The 12,206-nt window shown below is 44.3% G+C and overlaps 1 protein-coding gene across 1 annotated transcript in view; it reads right to left on the reverse strand.

The window, feature by feature from the left end:
* The window catches only part of LOC129096858 (GON-4-like protein), an 11,400-nt gene extending 2,211 nt beyond the window's left edge, over positions 1–9,189 (reverse strand). The window contains exons 1-12 of the mRNA XM_054605539.1: positions 9,001–9,189; positions 5,026–5,270; positions 4,094–4,314; positions 3,884–3,958; positions 3,751–3,801; positions 3,367–3,420; positions 2,814–2,909; positions 2,651–2,743; positions 2,291–2,452; positions 1,389–1,599; positions 1,109–1,210; positions 438–478 (exon numbers count right to left, since the gene is read on the reverse strand). Coding sequence (XP_054461514.1) covers positions 438–478; positions 1,109–1,210; positions 1,389–1,599; positions 2,291–2,452; positions 2,651–2,743; positions 2,814–2,909; positions 3,367–3,420; positions 3,751–3,801; positions 3,884–3,958; positions 4,094–4,314; positions 5,026–5,239 — 1,320 coding nt within the window. The 5' untranslated portion in view covers positions 5,240–5,270; positions 9,001–9,189. The remainder of the gene's footprint in view (positions 1–437; positions 479–1,108; positions 1,211–1,388; positions 1,600–2,290; positions 2,453–2,650; positions 2,744–2,813; positions 2,910–3,366; positions 3,421–3,750; positions 3,802–3,883; positions 3,959–4,093; positions 4,315–5,025; positions 5,271–9,000) is intronic.
* Positions 9,190–12,206: the final 3,017 nt, after the last annotated feature.

A 12,206-nucleotide genomic window follows, 5' to 3' on the forward strand; every position in this document is an offset into this window, starting at 1 on the left:
CTGAAGGTGAGTCCTGAAACTCTGATTGGTGGAAGCCTTTAGTTTGTGATGTCACAGTCACATGGTTTCAATCTGGCAGCTGATTGGTTTAGCCTAAACAGCCAGACAGCAGCTGTAGAGCTCTCGTGTCCTGGACCCTGAACGCCTCATGACAGTTGTAATGTTTCAGGATGAGTTCTATTGGGAGCAGTCGTTGGTGTTCAGCACTAGAGAGGTTCTGGTTCTGTTTGTGAGGAACTCTCATAACCAGTACAGAGAGATGTGTTGTTCTACTGACTGGTGCTTTAGTTCTACTGACTGGTCCTTTAGTTCTGTTCATCAGTGAGCTTTAGAGATGCTGGCATGTAGATTTTGTTACCTTCGGACAGAGCCATGCTATCTGTTCACAGCTGTTTCCAGTCTTTATGCTAAGCTAAGCTAAGAGTGAAGAGACTCACCGTTTCAAAGAGCTCCTCCATCAGCTCGTTCACCTCCTTCTCTGCAGGACAAAAACCACAACAGACCGTCAGTAGAGACAAACACCACAACAGACCGTCAGTAGAGACAAACACCACAACAGACCGTCAGTAGAGACAAACACCACAACAGACCGTCAGTAGAGACAAACACCACAACAGACAAACACACACAACAGACCGTCAGTAGAGAAACACCACAACAGACCGTCAGTAGAGACAAACACCACAACAGACCGTCAGTAGAGACAAACACCACAACAGACCGTCAGTAGAGACAAACACCACAACAGACCGTCAGTAGAGACAAACACCACAACAGACCGTCAGTAGAGACAAACACCACAACAGACCGTCAGTAGAGACAAACACCACAACAGACCGTCAGTAGAGACAAACACCACAACAGACCGTAGAGACAAACACCACAACAGACAACAGACCGTCAGTAGAGACAAACACCACAACAGACCGTCAGTAGAGACAAACACCACAACAGACCGTCAGTAGAGACAAACACCACAACAGACCGTCAGTAGAGACAAACACCACAACAGACCGTCAGTAGACCGATCGATTTTATTGATTGTTCCTGCACTAAACATCATCAAATAAATAGTGATCATTATTTTAGCGTGTGTGTGTGCACTCACTGGTGATGCGGACGGCCTTGTCGTCACGGTAATCCTCCACATCGGGTTCATCGGTTTCGGCCAGGAAGTTGTACTCTGGATCATCTTCATCATCACACTCCTCTAGAGTGACACAGAGAGAAAGAGTGACACACAGAGTGACACACACACACACACACACACACACACACACACACACACACACACACACACACACACACACACACACACACACACACACACACACACACACACACACACACACACACACACACACACACACACACACACACACACACACCTTCGTTCTCCATGTCTGAGGTCATCAGGCCTCTCAGCCAATCAGTCCAGTCCCTGTCCTCGTGGGCAGAACTGGACTCGTACATGTCAGGTGTGATGTCTGGAGCTCGGAGCTCCGCCTCCAGCCGGCCCAGTGGGACGTCACGTAGGGGACGCTTGGACCGGGTCCGGTACGCCATCAGACCCGCCTCCTCCTCCGACTGAGACAACGGCTGACGGACACAAGAGATCAATAATCGATAACATCAATATCAACGGCTGGTTTTTACTTTAAGAGTTCATTAGACTTTGAGTTCTGATGTTCTGCTCATTAACCAACGCTAGTCTGCTGCTTAAGCTCCACCCACTTTCCTACAGACTGGTCCTAAAGTTCTACCGACCGGTCCCGAAGTTCTACCGACCAGTCCCAAAGTTCTACAGACTGGTCCTAAGGTTCTACAGACTGGTCCTAAGGTTCTACAGACTGGTGCTAAGGTTCTACAGACTGGTCCTAAGGTTCTACAGACTGGTGCTAAGGTTCTACCGACCAGTCCCAAAGTTCTACAGACCGGTCCTAAGGTTCTACAGACTGGTCCTAAGGTTCTACAGACTGGTCCTGAAGTTCTACCGACCAGTCCCAATGTTCTACAGACTGGTCCCAAAGTTCTACAGACTGGTCCTAATGTTCTACCGACCGGTCCCGAAGCTCTACAGACTGGTCCCTAAGTTCTACAGACTGGTCCTAAGGTTCTACAGACCGGTCCCTAAGTTCTACAGACTGGTCCTAAGGTTCTACAGACTGGTCCCTAAGTTCTACAGACTGGTCCTAAGGTTCTCCAGACTGGTCCCAAAGTTCTCCAGACTGGTCCCAAAGTTCTACAGACCCGTCATGAAGCCCTATACAGTGTTCTGTTGGTGTGGTACCTGGTAGGGTTCTATACACACAGCCAGCTCCTCCTCCACAGCATGAAGTTTCTCCAGGAAGGTGCAGTCAGGAACTGCTTTAGGAGGCGGGGCTTTGGGAGGAGGGGGCGGTCCCATTGAGACAGACGCCGCTCTGAAACGCCTGGAGCGGCTCCGGGAAGTCTGAAGAGGGGTGGAGGACACTCTTTATGGCTTTATGGTTCAACCAATCAGGACAGAGAGGAGGCGGGGTTTAATGTTTACCAGCAAGGTGAAGCAGAAACCAGTAGTACGGCCGTCATGTTCTTATAAGAACACACATTTTATATGATGACATCACAGGAACCCTCGCTGCCATGAGCACACAGGAAGTAGAATTACCTGCCAGGGGCTGCAGCTGTCCTCCTCTGCTCTGTTCAGCCGACCTCCTCTGGGAGACGACGCCGAGCTCTCCATGTCGCTCTCCTGGAACGTCTACAAACATCCATCAATCAATAATCAATACCTCAGTAGGAACCTGGAGTCAATCAGAGCAGGGCCTCACATCTTCAGCCGTCTCATCCTCGTCCTCCTCATCAGGATGGTACTCCTCATCAGAGGAGTCCTCCTCAGCCAGAGGGATGTCCACAAACTGAGGAGCCTGAGGACAGACAGACAGTTAAAGACACAGACAGAAGGACAGACAGACAGAAGGACAGACAGACAGTGAGAGACAGCTAAAGACACAGACAGACAGTTAAAGACACAGACAGACAGACACAGACAGACAGTTAAAGACAGACAGAAAGACAGACAGAGACACAGACAGAAGGACAGACAGAGACACAGACAGACAGAGACACAGACAGAAGGACAGACAGAGACACAGACAGACAGAGACACAGACAGAAGGACAGACAGAGACACAGACAGAAACACAGACAGACAGAGACACAGACAGAAGGACAGACAGAGACACAGACAGAAGGACAGACAGGGACACAGACAGAAGGACAGACAGAAGGACAGACAGAGACACAGACAGAGACACAGACAGAAGGACAGACAGAGACACAGACAGACTACACTTTGGTTAAATTAAGATTAAGGACCTTCACCTTGTTGACGTCACTCGTCTTCTTGATGGGAGAAATGTTCCAGGCTGGAATCACCTGAGGTACAGACAGGCAGAGAGACAGACAGACGGTTAGAGAGAAAGACAGTTAAAGACACAGAAAGAGAGTTAAAGACACAGAAAGAGAGTTAAAGACACAGACAGACAGTTAAAGACACAGACTGACGGTTAGAGAGACAGACAGTTAAAGACACAGACAGAGAGTTAAAGACACAGACAGACCGTTAGACAGACAGACAGTTAAAGAGACAGACAGACAGACAGTTAGACAGACAGACAGTTAAAGAGACAGACAGACAGTTAGACAGACAGACAGTTAAAGAGACAGTTAGACAGTTAGACAGACAGACAGACAGACGTGTCTCACCACTCCTTTCTCCACGACCTCTTTAAACTTGGATCGAGTCATTTTGGGCTCCTGAAGAAACACAAACACAAACATGAGGTCCTGATGATGTCACACCGTGCGCTCTGATTGGACGACAGACGGAGGGACTCACAAAGGCGGGGACGGCCTCGGTGTCGTTAATGGCAGCTTTCATCATGGCCACTACATGTTCGTTGGTGATCACTTCCTGTAGGTGAAAGGTCAAATGAATGCATCACACAGCTCAAACAGTGACTGATATATATATATATATATATATATATATAAAATAAATAAAGGTGTTTCTTTAAGGATCAGCTGCGTTCTGATTGGATGAACTCACGTGGATGATGTTTCTGACGTTCACCGTGGTCAGGTTGTGCTGTTTGGACTTTGTCTCCAGTGATTGGTCCAGCTGCCTGTCAATCTCCACCTGTGACCCCGCCCCCTCCTCCTGCTCACTCTCTGAGGCCCCGCCCCTCTCCTCTTCCTCCACTGTCAGCTTCCTCTTCCTCTTCCTCACCGCTCTCCTCCTCGCGGCCTTCACCTCCACCTGCCTGTCCTCTGACAGACAGGAAGACAGACAAACAGGTACACAGACAGACGGAGAGACAGACAGACAGACAATTACACAGACGGAGAGACAGACATCAGTCTCATGTTTCACCGAGGCTCCGTCCACACTAACCTGCCTTAAAACCAGTATCATGACTGTTCCGGTCCACTGGGTCTGATGGTTCCGTGTAAACAGGAAGTAGAACGAGGTCGGGCTTCATACTAAAGGTCTCCTCTTTAAACTCAAACCAGGTTTATTTTTTAATCCTAATAACTCTCTCTCTCTCTCTCTCTCACAAATAGAAGCTTCATTAGATTATGGATCAATAAGTTCGGTTTTGGGTTCCTCTGCTGGTGTCTGAAGTCTGTCCCTCTGGAGAACATCTATGCTTTTGTTCCTCTACAGTTTCTGTGTGAACTTCACAATGGTCGTGCAGAACAAAATAAGCTTTGAGAAGAAGAGGAAAGTCCTCCGTTTGTGTCCATCAAACCGTGACCTCAGACGTCCGCTCCGTAGGTTTGATAACGCTGCTGGACCACCGCTCACTAATAACAGCCGATTCCTCCGCATGTCGTCAGTAGAATTATTAAACGCTGGAGGATCCAAAGTAAACGTTTGATCTGCAGGTTACAGACGACACCAAGGTGTGTGTGTGTGTGTGTGTGTGTGTGTGTGTGTGTGTGTGTGTGTGTGTGTGTGTGTGTGTGTGTGTGTGTTACCCATGGTGATGATGAGGCTGGAGTCAGTCGTGTCTTCCTCCACCAGCAGGTACTCCTCCTCCTCCTCCTCCTGAGCTCCGCCCCCTGCAGGAGCTGGAGGAGGCAGCAAAGCATCATGGGAGCTGCGCTGAGGACCGGAGCGCGGCGGTCTGAGGCTCCGGGCGCCGGCGGGTTTGGACGGGCTGATTTTGAGGCGTTTGCGGACGGCGTTCATTGTGGAGAACCATGACCTCTGACCTGTGAAACTATGAGGTCATCGTCACTATCGTCATCATGTAAGACATCAGATCCTATACTGCAGTAAAAGTACTTATACTGCAGTATAAGTACTGCCCGATCACATGACATCACTGTTCAAAGCTCAAACGTCACTCAGTCATGTGACTGGTGATCATTCTGCTCTGTGATGTCTCTCCAGGAGAACTACATTCATGGACTACAGTCATGGACTACATTCATGGACTACAGTCATGGACTACAGTCATGGACTACAGTCATGGACTACAGTCTACAGTAGGGCTGCACAATATATCGAATTTTTATCGCGATGACGATATTGGCTTCCCACGGTGACATGTTGTGTTCTCGCGATATTTTTTTTAAATAATGCTTCCACAAAAAAAGGAAAACGAAAAAAGAAACGAGCCCCGCCCATGCAGTATACGCTCTACCTCCGCTGCAAACCAAGCGCTCCCTGTACACCTGCGGTCTGCGACTGCGTGAGTACATCGGCGGCGGCGCGAAGCACTTGTGCATCCCGGCTACAAGTTCCCCTTCAGAGAGGGTTTTTAGCACTGGGGGAAATGTGGTGACCTGCCTTCGCTCATCCCTCAAGCCAGAAAATGTTGACAGGCTGGTGTTTCTTGCCAAAAACCTGTAAACTCTAAGGCAGTGCCCTTTCTGCATAGTCCTGCATTTAATTGTTTAGATTTTATTTTTTTTCGCTTCTAGGAGGTCACGTGAATAATAACCTATTTTACAAATTCAACATAAATCGTTTACAATTTAAACATTGTAGAATCTTTGCCCTGTTGTTTTAAGTTGGTGTTATGTTTATGTTATGTATTCAAGTTTATGTATTCAAGTTTATGTTATGTATTCAAGTTTCCGTGAATGTTCAATAAAAAAATGTATCACTAAAATCAATGAATAATCGTGGTAAATAATCGTGATATCAATATTGATCCAAATAATCGTGATAATCATTTTGGCAATAATCGTGCAGCCCTAGTCTACAGTCATGAACTACAGTCATGGACTACAGTCTACAGTCATGAACTACAGTCATGGATTACAGTCTACAGTCATGGACTACAGTCATGGACTACAGTATACAGTCATGAACTACAGTCATGGACTACAGTCTACAGTCATGAACTACAGTCATGGACTACAGTCTACAGTCATGGACTACAGTCATGGACTACAGTCTACAGTCATGGACTACAGTCATGGACTACAGTCATGAACTACAGTCATGAACTACAGTCTACAGTCATGAACTACAGTCATGAACTACAGTCTACAGTCATGGACTACAGTCATGGACTACAGTCTACAGTCATGGACTACAGTCATGGACTACAGTCTACAGTCATGAACTACAGTCATGGACTACAGTCATGAACTACAGTCTACAGTCATGAACTACAGTCATGGACTACAGTCATGGACTACAGTCTACAGTCATGGACTACAGTCATGGACTACAGTCTACAGTCATGGACTACAGTCATGAACTACAGTCATGGACTACAGTCATGAACTACAGTCATGGACTACAGTCATGGACTACAGTCATGAACTACAGTCATGGACTACAGTCTACAGTCATGGACTACAGTCATGAACTACAGTCATGGACTACAGTCATAAACTACAGTCCACAGTCATGAACTACAGTCATGAACTACAGTCTACAGTCATGAACTACAGTCATGGACTACAGTCATGGACTACAGTCTACAGTCATGGACTACAGTCATGGACTACAGTCATGGACTACAGTCTACAGTCATGAACTACAGTCATGGACTACAGTCATGGTCTACAGTCATGAACTACAGTCATGGACTACAGTCTACAGTCATGAACTACAGTCATGGACTACAGTCATGACTACAGTCTACAGTCATGAACTACAGTCATGAACTACAGTCATGAACTACAGTCATGAACTACAGTCATGGACTACAGTCATGAACTACAGTCATGGACTACAGTCTACAGTCATGGACTACAGTCTACAGTCATGAACTACAGTCATGGACTACAGTCTACAGTCATGAACTACAGTCATGGACTACAGTCATGAACTAGTCATGGACTACAGTCATACAGTCATGAACTACAGTCATGAACTACAGTCTACAGTCATGAACTACAGTCATGAACTACAGTCATGAACTACAGTCATGGACTACAGTCTACAGTCATGAACTACAGTCATGAACTACAGTCTACAGTCATGAACTACAGTCATGGACTACAGTCATGGACTACAGTCTACAGTCATGGACTACAGTCATGGTCTACAGTCATGAACTACAGTCATGGACTACAGTCATGGTCTACAGTCATGAACTACAGTCATGGACTACAGTCTACAGTCATGAACTACAGTCATGGACTACAGTCTACAGTCATGGACTACAGTCTACAGTCATGAACTACAGTCATGGACTACAGTCATGAACTACAGTCTACAGTCATGGACTACAGTCATGAACTACAGTCATGGACTACAGTCTACAGTCATGAACTACAGTCATGGACTACAGTCATGGACTACAGTCTACAGTCATGAACTACAGTCATGGACTACAGTCATGGACTACAGTCTACAGTCATGAACTACAGTCATGAACTACAGTCTACAGTCATGGACTACAGTCATGAACTACAGTCTACAGTCATGAACTACAGTCATGTCATGAACTACAGTCTACAGTCATGAACTACAGTCATGAACTACAGTCTACAGTCATGAACTACAGTCTACAGTCATGGACTACAGTCATGTCATGAACTACAGTCTACAGTCATGAACTACAGTCTACAGTCATGGACTACAGTCATGTCATGAACTACAGTCATGAACTACAGTCATAGACTACAGTCATGTCATGGACTACAGTCATGAACTACAGTCTACAGTCATGGACTACAGTCATGAACTACAGTCTACAGTCATGAACTACAGTCATGTCATGAACTACAGTCTACAGTCATGAACTACAGTCTACAGTCATGGACTACAGTCATGAACTACAGTCTACAGTCATGAACTACAGTCATGTCATGAACTACAGTCTACAGTCATGAACTACAGTCTACAGTCATGAACTACAGTCATGTCATGAACTACAGTCAGAACTACAGTCATGAACTACAGTCTACAGTCATGAACTACAGTCATGTCATGAACTACAGTCTACAGTCATGAACTACAGTCATGTCATGAACTACAGTCATGAACTACAGTCATGAACTACAGTCATGGACTACAGTCATGAACTACAGTCATGAACTACAGTCTACAGTCATGAACTACAGTCATGTCATGAACTACAGTCTACAGTCATGAACTACAGTCATGTCATGAACTACAGTCATGAACTACAGTCATGGACTACAGTCATGAACTACAGTCATGAACTACAGTCATGAACTACAGTCATGAACTACAGTCATGGACTACAGTCATGGACTAGTCATGTCATGAACTACAGTCATGAACTACAGTCATGGACTACAGTCATGGACTACAGTCATGTCATGAACTACAGTCATGAACTACAGTTTACATTTAAAAGTAATAAAATATTTAACACAGTCTCCTCTCTAAGCTAGGTTGTGTTAGCTAGCAGCTAGCTTGTGTTAGCTAGCAGCTAGCTTGTGTTAGCTAGCAGCTAGCTTGTGTTAGCTAGCAGCTAGCTTGTGTTAGCTAGCAGCTAGCTTGTGTTAGCTCCTCACCGTGTTCTGATCAGTCTCTCCTCCAGCTAGCATGCTAAAGCTAACCAGCCGGCTAGCTAGCGGCCGTTGGCATGCCAACAGGCGGACTACAGGTTCCGGGTTCCCGCTGTCCCGGTCTGATGCTCATCGACCGGAACCGGCCGCTTCAATCCGGTTTAACGGCTTCTGCCTCGAGCAGCAGGAACACGTTTACCGCCACAACAAGCAGGAGCCAGAGAACTACATATCCGGCTCCAAAAGAACTACATATCCGGCTCCAAAAGAACTACATATCCGGCTCCAAAAGAACTACATATCCGGCTCCAAAAGAACTACATATCCGGCTCCAAAAGAACTACATATCCGGCTCCAAAAGAACTACATATCCGGCTCCAAAAGAACTACATATCCGGCTCTAAAATAACTTCTTTATCAGTAGTACTTCTTTATCAGGTAGTACTTCTTTATCAGGTAGTACTTCTTTATCAGTAGTACTTCTTTATCAGGTAGTACTTCTTTATCAGGTAGTACTTCTTTATCAGTAGTACTTCTTTATCAGTAGTACTTCTTTATCAGGTAGTACTTTTTATCAGTAGTACTTCAGGTAGTACTTCTTTATCAGTAGTACTTCTTTATCAGTATTCTTTATCAGTAGTACTTCTTTATCAGGTAGTACTTTTATCAGTTTATCAGTAGTACTTCAGGTAGTACTTTATCAGGTAGTACTTCTTTATCAGGTAGTACTTCTTTATCAGTAGTACTTCTTTATCAGTAGTACTTCTTTATCAGGTAGTACTTCTTTATCAGTAGTACTTCTTTATCAGGTAGTACTTCTTTATCAGTAGTACTTCTTTATCAGTAGTACTTCTTTATCAGTAGTACTTCTTTATCAGTAGTACTTCTTTATCAGGTAGTACTTCTTTATTACATTACATTACATTACATTACATTACAGTCATGTAGCAGACGCTTTTATCCAAAGCGACTTACAGGAAGTGTATTCAACATAGGTATTCAAGAGAACTACTAGTCACCAGAAGTCATCAGTGCATCTCCTTTCTTAAACAAGCATCTTAAAGCAGAAACCAGAGCAAAAGTATAGTGCAGAGGCAAATTACTACGAAAACAATAATTGCAACAGACTAATACGAATATAATAAGTGCTCAGAGGAAGGCTCAGGTAGTACTGACTGAAGAGGTGAGTTTTCAGCCTGCGCCTAAAGATGGACAGAGACTCTGCTGTCCTGACGTCAGTGGGGAGTTCAACCAGTCACACACTAACCAGTCACACACTAACCAGTCACACACTAAACAGTCACACAATAACACTAACAGTCACACACTAACAGTCACACACTAACAGTCACACACTAAACAGTCACACACAGTCACACAATAAACACCAGTCACACAACAAAACACAACACAACAAACAGTCACACACAAACAGTCACACACTAAACAGTCACACACTAACAAAAACAGTCACACAACAAACAGTCACACAACTAAACAGTCACACAAATAAACAGTCACACACTAACAGTCACACACTAAACAGTCACACAATAAACAGTCACACAACAAACAGTCACATAACAAACAGTCACACAACAAACAGTCACACACTAAACAGTCACACAATAAACAGTCACACAACAAACAGTCACACAACAAACAGTCACACAATAAACAGTCACACAACAAACAGTCACATAACAAACAGTCACACAACAAACAGTCACATAACAAACAGTCACACAACAAACAGTCACACACTAAACAGTCACACAACAAACAGTCACATAACAAACAGTCACACAACAAACAGTCACACACTAAACAGTCACACACAAACAGTCACACAATAAACAGTCACACAATAAACAGTCACACACAAACAGTCACACAAAACAGTCAAACAAACAGTCACACACAAACAGTCACACAATAAACAGTCACACAACAAACAGTCACACAACAAACAGTCACACAACAAACAGTCACATAACAAACAGTCACACAACAAACAGTCAGACATAAACAGTCAGACCAACAACTCATCAGAAGACTTTGGCATCAGTCAGTCCAGCGAGGTCACCAGTGTTAACCCTATACAACAGCTGTTGACCTTACAATGAAGTGATTTTGAAATATAGATATAAGAGCCATAAGTAACTTCAAATAGTCGTCCAGCAGAAATCTTATAAAACAAAAAAGAGATTATAAAAGCTTAAGTTTCTATTTTGACTTTTTGTTTTTACCCTTCCTTTTTCTGTCCTATCCGCCCTTTCTGAACATCTTGAACAGAGAATGCTATTTAACTTCATGAGCATTAAGCCTAAACTTAGAGAAACAAGGGTTGAGCGCCCTCTGTTGGCGACCCATATTCATGTCATACAATCAATAAGGAGTTGTTTTACCATTCAGATCACTCATAATGGGTGCTAACTATATTCCTTCAGAAGAGTTGCGTGAATTATTCACACTAAGTAGAAAGTAATGAATAAGTTAAAATGAAAAAAACTAAAAAAACTTGGGTGACCTCGTAAAGACCCGTTATAAAAGAAGAAATTAGATTTTCCCTTCACTGAATATTATTTTGTTTGTTAATTAGTCCTTTTGCTTATCTTTTAATTCATTTAACCTGTTTTGTTTTTAGTTCAATGTTAACAGTCGTGCTTTAAGTTATTTTAGTTAATCCTGAGATAATTCAATCTACCCAGAAATAGAGCAGACAACTTTTAAGGTTGTGACCATTGTTAATCTCAGCTATCCATGCCTGCACTTTCCTTACTTAAACGTGCAGAACTGTCCATAAAGAGCAGCTCAGAGCCCTCCTTGCTTACATGTTATTCACCGTAACCCTTCTACCATCAGTATGAGCCAAAGCTCCCCTGAAGCCGGCTTTCTTCCCCTCCTCCCTCGCCCGTTCCACCAGCGGCCACAGCTTGTTCCTGCATCCTTGGCCTCTTGTGTCAGGTCTTGAAGATTCTAATCTTCCTTTCTTTGAGTATGGTCGATGTTCTGGCCTCCTTCCAGACTTTATCCCTGTGTGCACGTGACAGGAACTGTCTGTGAGCGACGTCCACAGAGAAGCTGGTCTGCGATGTCTGGAGAAACCTGGCTGAATAAATCTACCATCATGTTCTTAACTTTCTCTCCTGCTGGTTCATTGATTCCAGCATGACACGACTCTTCTGATGGATTCCACTCTTCCTGGAGCT

The sequence above is a fragment of the Anoplopoma fimbria genome, chromosome 10 (genome assembly GCF_027596085.1).
Source record: "Anoplopoma fimbria isolate UVic2021 breed Golden Eagle Sablefish chromosome 10, Afim_UVic_2022, whole genome shotgun sequence".
In the NCBI taxonomy this organism is placed as follows: domain Eukaryota; kingdom Metazoa; phylum Chordata; class Actinopteri; order Perciformes; family Anoplopomatidae; genus Anoplopoma; species Anoplopoma fimbria.